The sequence below is a fragment of the Dermacentor silvarum genome, chromosome 5 (assembly GCF_013339745.2).
Source record: "Dermacentor silvarum isolate Dsil-2018 chromosome 5, BIME_Dsil_1.4, whole genome shotgun sequence".
Classification (NCBI taxonomy): domain Eukaryota; kingdom Metazoa; phylum Arthropoda; class Arachnida; order Ixodida; family Ixodidae; genus Dermacentor; species Dermacentor silvarum.
Window position 1 is genome coordinate 88,497,947 of NC_051158.1, and position 11,470 is coordinate 88,509,416.

An 11,470-nucleotide genomic window follows, 5' to 3' on the forward strand; every position below is an offset into this window, starting at 1 on the left:
GCCTTCGACAACAGCTGTGCGTGAATATGAAGGTGCGATGACTGTTCACTTCTGCTATTGCATCCCATATAGAGAAACGAGGCATGGAAATGACGACATAAAGCCAAGCGCACAGCGTTGTCCTGTGCGTTTCTTTTTATATGGGCACTCCAGGCGCATGTCTGCCGTCGCCGTTGCCGTGAGGTATCGTATAACGTTCACAGGCAATACAGTCGTCGCCGCGCGCCGTATGTTCTATCTGTGGGTGAAAGCGTGCGAGGGTGAGCCGGCAATCGCGGATCAATCTCGCGCACGCAAGGGCGGAAAGCGGGAAGGAAGCGCGCCGTCTTCCAGTCGCACGCAACGCTCCGGAGGAAGGTAGCGAGGGGGGAGGCCTGCGTCGCCCGAGCGTACGCCCGCCGGGCCGTGAGGCTCCGGGTGGTGGGTAGCGAGGGGGGAGGCTGCGTTCTACGCCGCGCGCGCCCATTAGCACGGCTGTGCCTTGAAAATTCATCGGGTGATGCGGCAGTGATATTAGTGACATTTTCTTCAGTTTTTTTTCAAGTAAAACTTTATATGCTAAATTTTGATCTCTCGGCCTTCTATGTTGCTAGATCTGTTTGCGCCTGAACTACACTTTCTTTCGTGTCGAAGTTCTCCCTAATAGCGTCTCTGATGTACCGCAACGCATCGCCTCCTTCGAAGACGTTACCGTCGTCATCCCCATAGCCGTTTGCGAATTTTAAAGCGCAGCTCTTCTTACGCGCCCGTTCTTTCGTTGAGCGTCGGCGTCCCTCGGCGTAACTGAGCGAACGCGGAGGGGGAGGGATGAAATATGGCCAGAGCCAAGAGAGCGCGAGGAGGAAAGTGGAGGAGGGTGCAGCGGAAATCTGAGGGGGAGAGTATGGCGAAAGGGTGAGAGGAAAAGCAGATTAGGACGCTTAAGCTCCGCCTTTAAGAGTAGAACGCGATAGCGTTATCGGTACCCGTTCGCATCACATCGTTCGCGTACGGCAAGTAGGCTTCATTCGCTGCAGCACTGAACATGGGTAAGCCAGCTTACAACGCAAGCTTACACCAATCCCCTTAAAGTCGACTTCACTTTTAAACAGAAATGCATTGCTGGAAAGACGTTTTCCCAGGGACAATATTAGTGGTCCTATATTAAAATGTGAAGGACCTAGGACCTTTTTTTCTTATTTGATTAATTGTTTGCTATTGCCCCGACGCGCGCAGGTCTGGTAGAAATGCTGGAAAAGGGGTTTGTGATTGAGTTTCCTCGCAGCAGAATTAGGTTTTCTCGTACATTGTAATTACAACCCGACGCCGATTGGTAACCGATCCGACGGCGAATCCGACGTCGAATGGTAAAGTCGTACTTTACCATTTTCCTGACGGTTTTGAGTGTGAGAAATTAAATTTTTGTTCACCAAAACCTTGCACCGCGTGGAGGGCCTGCGCGGTCGGGGTGGTTGGGGATGATTTTCTCCGCCACCCGCCGACATCGCACGCCGACGCCGGTTGCCAACGCTGGATTTTCTGCGACACAGGGCCCTTAACGCTGTCGCGTTGAAACCATCTGGGGCGGGGGCACAGTCCTCCCTTTGCTGTGTTTTCGCAGTTTAGTTCGCGTTGATCCGAGCGGCGGGACGAAGGTCCATTAGCTCGCTGCTGCTGGCGCGCTTACTACAGCGTTTTGAAAGCGCGTTTCCGCGGAGCTCGAGTAAGATGCGTTCATGTTTGCTTGTGCACGCCTGACACCATGGTTGGTAATTTAGTTAGTATGCTTATGTTTACAAGTTTATACGGCCGATAAAACTGTTATCCTTACTTCGTAAAGCTGTCCACTAGTTCAATCGTGTCGCAATCAATGCTTCGCCTTTCAGGCGAAAGTGAGACTTTTTGTTGCGCTTGCGTCTATACCTGCTGGAACCATAGCGCTATAATCGTGCCCCAACTGGCCCAGAAAACCACCCTACTCACTTGGGTGTTCGTTTCATCATTCCAAAAGGATACGACCAGCTGATAGTCACTAATACTTCTGCGAAAAGTGCATTAACTGTACAAGAAACTACGTGACGCCGTTGAAAGGCAGATATTTAACGGTCAATGTTCTGTTTGGTCGCGCAGACTTCGACGTAAATATCGCTTTTATATATTTAGGTACAGGAACGAATGAGATAGATTGTTAGGCGCAATGTCATAAAATAAACATTATTATTATTAAGGCGAACGCCTGAGGTTTCTATGTTGGAGGCGCGCTTGGCGAAACCGCATCGTGACGAAAAATGGCCGACAGCGCAAGAAATGCTAGGATTGACGTCACATTTCTAGGGAGGTTCCTGTAAACAAAGTGAATTAATGCCTTAGAATAGAAAATGTGGTGCATTTTGGTCTGGGCGGCAATCGGACCCGGGCGTCCTGGGTGCGAGACGAGCACGCTTCCATGAAGCCACGCTTCCCTAAAGGTGGGCCTAGTGCGTGCGTGATTGCACACGTCACGTCGCAGCCATCTCGCTGACTAAAGGTGCGACCTAGTGCGAGCACTAACATGTTGCACTTTAGGCACTACATTAATTGTTAATATGTGGCGTTCAGGAGGTCGCCTTAGTGCCACATGGGTACTTCGCATTGCGGCTCGTTATGTATTGCAAGAAGTCTAGCCCCGATTGTATAACTTAATGCATTAATAATATGACTTACAAAGAAGTCTAGCCCCAAATGTATAACTTTATGGATTACAAAATGTGCATCAGGACATCGCCTTCTTCTGTTATAAGAGTGTAACACCTGCCGAACTTTGTTAAGATATATTTTTTTAGGAAATGCTATTTAATATTAAATGCTGCCCCTAGAAACTCTTGACTGACACTAAAGAAACCTAATGATCCAACAAACGCGCTGTGGCAGATTTTTGGCAGGGTCTCCGCGCACTTTATAGTACGTTTGAAAAGAAATTTTGAAGATTTTTAGGAATTTAGGAAAGTACTGGCGAATAATTTAGGTGTTGCTAATCATAGTATAAGAAGCCAACAAACATTAGGATATGATTAATAAAAATCGGGCCCCTCGGCACCCTTTTTTCTCGTTCATGTGTTGCTAATGTCACTTAAAATGCTGTTACATGCTGTTGGTTGGTTCAATTGAGAGTAAAAGAAGCGTCACAAATATGAGATGAGGCGAAAACGACGTGTATTTTCTGGCCTCAGTGCACTCAGATTATTAGTACGGTTTCCGCGGTCCTTGCATTTTTAAAAATGACCGGTTTAATGCATTCCTTGCAAAGGAAAGAAAAGTTTACAGGTCTCAATTGCCAACCACATTGCTCGATATTTTTTTTATTCTCAGAGAACTGCAGCGTGAAACTAAGTTGAATTTACCGTACAATACTCAATTTCCGGCTAGATTGCTTCAATTTTTTATTCTGAGTGGAACTTCCTTAGCGTCAAACTTAGCTAAATTTGATTCAAGTCTATTTTTCTTGTTCAAGAAGAGGGGACAGTCACATAAAAATTACTGTGCTGACGGAAGCGTCATTGCACATTATGGCAGCAACGTGCGGAGTTGATGTCATAACGTTGATGCCCAAGCAAATTGTTTAAAAAAATAACTCGGAGATCACCGCCGTGACTTCTCACCAGGAAGTGTCTGTTCACCTCAAATCGAATGAAATTGTTTGGGTTGAATAAAAGTTACCTGCGTCACGATGTCGTAACAAACATTTTATCTCTTTCCTGTCCCATTAACCAACTAATTTTCTTATTCTCTAAACAGTCTTTGTGTAGAACACCTACCTGACCAGCCTGAAGACTGCATAGACGACGATAATCGTGATCGTAGTCCAGCCGATCGTCTCGTAACTGGGCAGTGACAACTTACCGGCCATGGCGATTGCTTGGAGGCGACTGTTTCGGAGCCAAGGATGTAGCCCAGTGATAGCGCCGCTCCCACGCCCTATTTTTATCCTTCCGGTTGAGAGTCATCTATCTCCATTGTCATGCCATGCAAACTATTTACGCACTCCTTCGCTGAAGCGCAATAGCTCAACCGTCAAGGTGTCCTGGTAGCGTATTTGGATAAACCAGAAGGTACAACGCATGGCAACTGCAGAACCACGCTATTGGCTTAGAAGCCTGCAGGGACGCTGTGATGTCACTCCTAGCAACGGCGCCAAGCCACTACTCTCGTTCTCAGTGCTCTATCTCTAGACGCCTGGCCCTTCTTCCCCAGCGCCACGGCTGTGCCTAGGGTGGCCTAACTGTGCCAACGTGTTGTGTTCGAACTGATCAGACTGTTTTTTTTTCTCGAAGTGTATTGTTTGTAACGGCTGTACGCACGTGTTCTGCGGCTACTGCCACGCCTGACTTTTTTTTTTTTAGTCTTTCCTTCGGCTGTGCGCACGTGTGGTGTTCGGTTTGTCTTTTTTTTTCTCCCTCTCCAACTGTTGTTTTTAGCGGATGTACGCGCGTCTTCTGCAGCTAGTGTTACGCCTGACTTTTATTTTTCTCCGGATGTGCGCCTCTGTGATATCCTGACTGTCTTCTTGTTTTTTTTTTTCTACAAGTGTTTTTTTTACCGTTGTACGCACATGTTCTACGGCTAGCGTTCCGACTGACTCATCTTTTTTTCTCCGGAGTGTTTTTCCGCAACCGGCTGTGCCATCGTGGTTGTGGGGCTATGGTCGCTGCGGAGAGTGATTGTCGGACGTCGACGCACTTCGCGATAGAATGCGTGATGAACCATGTCAATTCATGCGCTGATGTTTAAGTCCTTCGTTCCAACATCACGAATGACGATGACGCTTCTCGATGGATTCTATTCTCCAAGATTGATCTCTAATTCATGCCCAAGAATTTTGTGTGAAAGCGAAAACTGTATAAATTGTATAAACTGTATAAACTGTATTATTCAAAGCGAAAACAGTGTAAATTCAAAAATGTATACCATGGTTGTGTCCTTATTGCGGTGTGACTTGCACACAACTTTTTAGATATGGTAATGTTTGTATAGTATGTATCCGTCGCGCATACGTCAACGCCTGGTAAGTTTGCTTGAGCAGGCCGAATGAACACATGAACGCAAGGTGCCGCACACACACTACAATCATTCAATGAGGTCGTTAAAAATCATCATCATCAGCCTATATTTTATGTCCACTGCAGGACGAAGGCCTCTCCCTGCGATCTCCAATTACTCCTGTCTTGCGCTAGCGTATTCCAACTTGCGCCTGCAAATTTCCTAACTTCATCACCCCATCCGGTTATCTACCGACCTCGACTGCGCTTCCCTTCTCTTGGTATCCATTCTGTTAACAATAACATTAAAAATATAACACTCATTGCACACGGAATGCGTCCTCCCTAATTGCGCGTTACGATCCCACTACCGCGTTAACCAACGTTTCTGAGGCGATCGTCTATACGCTAGCGCCGGGGCGCTTACAATACCGGTTCTGTTCGTGGCGGATATCGGCGTCACCCGGTTTGTAGTCCGTCGTCGCAATATGGTCGTTTCCGTCACCGCTGGTGGCCGGCGTCACCGATGCCCCGGCTGACGTGACGAAGGCACAGTCGCCGAGGAGCTGTCGCGCTCCGGCAGAGCGGGACTCGTGCCGGCTGGCGCTCCTGGTGCGCGCAGGTCCAGCTTAGTTCCAAAGACGGGACGGTGACTGGCTACAGCCAGAATTCGCGCGCCCACGTTCAGCGGCGTGAACGCTGACGTGTCCTGGCAGGTAGGTCCGGGCCAGCGGGAGTTCCTGAGGCGGCGGTCAGCTGCTCGCCGAGCCTCATACTCAGGCGAGTACGTCGCTGCAACGCCTAGTTACTGGGGCAGGGCCCATAGTGTCGTTCTCCAGCCTTCTTCCACTGGAACGCTGCGCACCGCCACCACGTCCTTCTATGCGCGCGCCCCTCCTCCAAGATGGCGTCTCCACGCGCTCGCTTCACTACTACTTCCATTTTTTTCCTTTCCAGTCTCTTCTTTCGTGCCTTCGATCGATGATGATGATGATGATATCCTCAGCACATGGCTCGTACCCACTCCGGGGAATTGGCCAAGAATTGGGCACCTGAACTTTTAGATATGGTTTTTGAAACTACTGTTACAGTGTAATTTAGTAATCAGAACAGACAGAATCGTAGTATCACTTTCTTTTCTTCTTTCTTTGTTTGCGCTTGTCACTCCTGACAGAGAAGGAGAGAGAGAGAGAGATTCTGGTTATGAAGAGGAAGAGGCGCCATTTCCTCTTCACAACCACAATCTCTCTCTCTGTCAGGAGTGACAAGCGCAAACAAAGAAAGAAGATAAGAAAGTGATACTACGATCGAAGGCACGCAAAAAGAGATTGGAAAGAAAAAAAAAATCACAGCATATCCACGAGGTAAATGATGATGATGGGGCGAAGCTCCAGAGGGATCATCGGTAAACCGTGAATACTCCGATTAATTCGCCCAGTATATCATCAAGTAAACACGTGAGAAACAGTGTTTGTATATATACAATACGTTTTATTTTTTTAGACGGTTCTTCTTAGATGCTTGGTTTGCGGAGTCCCTTCATTACCACGGCTTTGTGATCCGTGAAACGAAGGGATAACGGTTGGATATATAGAAAGATCGACACTTACGCCATCTAGTGAACACTTCATAAAACTACAGGTGGCTACATACTACATCGGAGGAAGGACAGACCCACGCCCTAAGGAGCTTCGCCCCTAAAAAAAGGAAGTATACTAGTGAAGCGAGCGCGTGGAGACGCCATCTTGGAGGAGGGGCGCCCGCATAGAAGGACGTGGTGGCCGGGGCGCAGCGTTCCAATAACAGACGGCTAGAGTGACAGTATCCGAACAAATGAAATATTTCCCTCTCCTGCTTGGTGTCGACGTGATGTAGTTGTCGCAGAAAACAGTCTAATTGCAACAGTATTATCTTCTGAACAATCAGCAGGCCAGAAGAAACCTATACACGGAGCATTATGAATAAGGATGGAGACCAAATCATTTAGAAGGGGTGCTTTATTGATGATGACACTTATTGTCTACTAAAGTGTACCGATAATGCAGTTCCAGCCAGTATATTGAAAAACAGTGTCCCCAGTCAGTGTCCACTATTTCGAATTGCTGTGCTTTAGAAATTCACATTAGGCAGTGCTCCTAAATTACAGTTCTTAGCTTGCACCATTTCCAATACTATTATTGACAGTTGTTCGCCTTTAACAACTTCTGACCCCGTTGTAGAATAATGGAAATTTCTTTTTGCAAAGCACTTCTTAAACTATATTTAACATGCACACCAATTACGTCATAAAGCTGACATAGCGCATCTGGAACAAAGAGAGTCCTTTGCAAAGGGAAGAAATTGGCACATACCTGCAACATTTATTGAGAGAACTTTGTAACATCCAAACAAAATATGCTCTTTCTAGGACTGTTTATAACGTTTTGTGCAAACGCACCTAGAGGTTAAAACAATATCCAGTGCTTTGAAGCCGTGTCCATGTCGAAGTGCATTGCATTGATACGGCTTTGCGAATCATTAGTAGTAGTGGGGGAATACTACATGTGTATCTCATAGGTTCCAATCTTGTCGGCTTGGATTTCACGCATCGATCATCGCAGCGTAAGCTCCTGCACCGGCGTAGGTCCCGATTATACAGGGTGTTTCAGCGAACACTTTCAAAATTTATTTAAGACTGCCTATGGCAGATAGCCCAATTCTAGTTAATGAGCTGGTCTACTCGAAAAGGCGGACATTACTTGCACAAAAATTGAAATGCATAATCGACTAATTAACAAAAATTCACTAGTGAAGTTTTTAACGAATTACCTGATGGCCCATAATGCAATTTACAAATTGTATCCGTGGAGTTCGCAAGATGGATCCACTTAGAATTAATTCGCAGGATGACACCACTTTCGAGATATTAATTCCCGAACTTTGCGGAGAAATGCATTGGCGTTCCAGTTAATTTTGTGCTTCAATGCAAGAAGCAACGTTTCGTTAAGAACCTAACTGGAACGCCAATGCATTTCTCCGCAAAGTTCGGGAATTAATATCTCGAAACTGGTGTCATCGCGAGAATTAATTCCAAGTGGATCCGCCTTGCGAACTCCACGGCTACAATTTGTAAATTGCAATATGCCCCCATACGGTTATTAGTTAAAAACCTAATTAGTGAATTTCTGGTAAATATTCGATTATGCATTTCAATTTCTCGTGCAAGTAATGTCCGCCTCTTCGAGTAGACCAGCTCATGAACTAGAATTGTGCTATCTGCCACAGGCAACCTTTAAGAATTTTTGAAAGTGTTCGCTGAAACACCCTGTATCAGTCGGCAGGGCAGCGAGGGCACCTTGGTGGTTGGGACGGAAAGTCTCGCTCTAGAAAACGCGAGGCCGTCGAAGCACGTATCTACACTGTTTCGCCACTTTTGGGGTCATCATCATCATGAGCCTATATTTATGTCCACTGCAGGACGAAGGCCTCTCCCTGTGATCTCCAATTACCCCTGTCTTGAGCTAGCTGATTCCAACTTGCGCCTGCAAATTTTCCTACTTCATCACCCCACCTAGTTTTCTGCAGTCCTAGACTGCGCTTCCCTTCTCTTGGTATCCATTCTGTAATTGTAATGGTCCACTGGTTATCCATCTTATGCATTACATGTCCTGCCCAGCTGCATTTTTCCGCTTAATGTCAACTAGAGTATCGGCTATCCCCGTTTGCTCTCTGATCCACACCGCTCTCTTCCTGTCTCTTAATGTTACGCCTAACATTTTTCGTTTCATCGCTCTTTGTGCGGTCCTTAACTTGTTGTAGATGTAGAGCCTTGGAGTTATGGCACATACCCACTCTGGTGGATTGGCCAAGAACCGGGTAGTTTGAAATAACAATGAGAAAGGAGATTTATAAAATAATGCAAACATAAATGTGAGAATATATACGCATCTGAGAATGAATAATTAGAATATATCAAATGACTTGAATAGAATAAAGGAATAAATGATGACTAAAAAAAGAAGTAACCAGCTAGTCATCAAATTTGCAAAAATATTTCGGAACCCTAAGCCGTGATTCTGTCATCTAAATCTTTCTGACCCTGTAATGTAATTCTGGATGGCATCTACAACCTTCCCGTCGCTGTGCCCAAGGGTAGAGGCGCCCAATGATAGTAAATTTTGAACATTATTCTAATCTAAGAAGGCGGAACGGTGTTTCTAAGGTTCTTTTTCGCAATTCAGAATATCTTTGACAGGCAATGAGAAAGTGATCTAATGTTTCATGTTGTCCACAATAGGAACAGTTAGGTGAGGGAACCAAACCAGCTCTGTGTAGGTAAAAACTTAAAAATGGAACTCTGCAGCGTAGTCTAGTGATTGCGACTTCAAGTGATCGCGTTTGACAGAGTTTGCAATTCCAATAATGCGACAAGTGCGGAAAATCTGAGGCGCTTGTTAAAGAAGGGGCGTGAAATTCGCGCAGCATGATTTTTCTCCGAAATCTAGCCCCTATGATGAAAGCTGAAACCGGTAGGATGTGAATTACCGGGCCATTCAGGGACGCTTTCGCCAACGAATCTGCCATTTCGTTTAGAAATAGGCCCTTATGCCCTGGTACCCACGCCAATCTTATCAAAGCGAAGTGAGGGGGCACTAACGATCTGAAAGGTCGCAAAACCGGGGAATTATCGGAAGCTGTGAGGGAGGAGCACAGAGATAAAGAATCCGTCACGATCACTGTGGAACGTGTTGATGTATTGAGTTTACGGAGGGCTAGAACGACAGCTAAAAATTCCGCTAGAAAGATCGGTACGAAGTCTGGGAGGCGAAGAGAGAACGACCAATCAAGAATAGGAGAAAATATTACAATTCCACACTTTTCTTCATTTTGAGAAGCGTCAATGGCAATAACTGTCTCGATCAGGGACGTGCAAAGAGTAATCATTTAAGATTGAGCTTAGCATGCGGTAAGATAATGCCTTTGCATTTTTAGGAAAAATATCATCATACTGAATGGAATTGGTGTTATAAACAACAGGACTCACCTCACGAATTTGTATGTTAAATTGATCTAGGAGAGTTTGAATAAAAATATTTTGTGGTGTGTGGAATCGCGGCCAGTACAAGCCGACAAACAAGTCCGGCTGGGAGATAAAAACTGTTTGTGAACGCCTTATAGGGGATTCATATAGTCTTAAATATGACTGCACAGCTAATAATCGACACCTCGTAACAAGAGATGGCATCCTAGCTTCCAAATGTAAAACTTCATTTGCTACAAATTTAGGTAGCCCTAAACATTGTCGCAAGGCCGGCCTCTCCAGAAGAACAAGGGGGCGAAGTTTATATGCAGGCGCTCCAGAGTACAGTACGCCTCCAAATTCCAATACCAGTCGAACATACATGCGGTATATTGTTAAAAGCGTTGCTCTTCGCATTCCTGATCGACTATTGCTCAGCCTACGCAGCAAGCCAGCCGCACGAACACCTTCTGTTGCAATATAGTCAATGTGCGCCTTCCAAGACAGTTAAACGTCATATATCACGCCAAGATACTTGACTGTCTCTACTTGTGGGATAATATTTAGATGATAGGAGAGAGAAATATATATGGGGTACTTTAATGGAAACGCTAGCACGGAGCAATTGTTAACGTTGAGACAGAGATGCATCGCATCAAGCCATCTTTCTATAGCAGACAAGTATGTCTGTAATACTTGATAAAGTTTTTGGATGTCATTTGCCGATGAAGAAAACGCTATGTCATCAGCGTACACATAAGTATGTACATCATCATGACATGGGACGGAACTCATTAGAATATTAAATAAGACTGGAGAAAGTACTGCCCCCTGTGGAACGCCTCTTGACTGCGCGTACCTAGCCGAAGAAATGCCTCTTTGGAAGCAATAAAATTCTCTGTTCCTTAAAAATTATGAAATCCATACTTGAAGGTATTTTGGAAGGTTATACTTCTGAAGCTGATTGATCAATATCACATGTTCAACACTGTCATATGCTTTTGAGATATCTAGAGTGACTAATGCCGCATACTGCCTTTGGCGCCGTGCCAACTGAATACAGCTTTCAAGGTCAATATGGGCCTGCCATATAGAACACTGTGATCTGAAACCAATTTGTTTCAGACTTAGAATCGATCGCTCATTAAGAAAATTTACGACACGAATATTGATAACTCTTTCAATCAATTTTACTAAATTTGAAGTTAACGCGATTGTCCTGATATTGTCTAATATATAGCCGTCATCCGGATTTTTAAGCAAGGGAATGACCTTGGCAATTTTCCACTCCAATGGAACCCATGCCCTTCTGACGGAATAATTGATGATGTCTAATAAACATTCTTGTGATTCTTTATATCAAATTTTTAACATGGTCAAAGTGATTCCATCGGGGCCCGGAGCCGCTGATGGAAAGCTTTGTGAGACATCTGATAATTCAGCCTTCGAAATTTCCATGAAATCTTCCTCAGATGGG

The 11,470-nt window shown here is 45.3% G+C and overlaps 1 protein-coding gene across 1 annotated transcript in view; it reads right to left on the reverse strand.

Moving 5' to 3' along the window:
• Positions 1-3,921, reverse strand: part of LOC119454221 (cytochrome P450 3A8-like) — a 40,129-nt gene extending 36,208 nt beyond the window's left edge. Inside the window, exon 1 of the mRNA XM_049668259.1 lies at positions 3,774-3,921. Coding sequence (XP_049524216.1) covers positions 3,774-3,865 — 92 coding nt within the window. The 5' untranslated portion in view covers positions 3,866-3,921. The remainder of the gene's footprint in view (positions 1-3,773) is intronic.
• Positions 3,922-11,470: the final 7,549 nt, after the last annotated feature.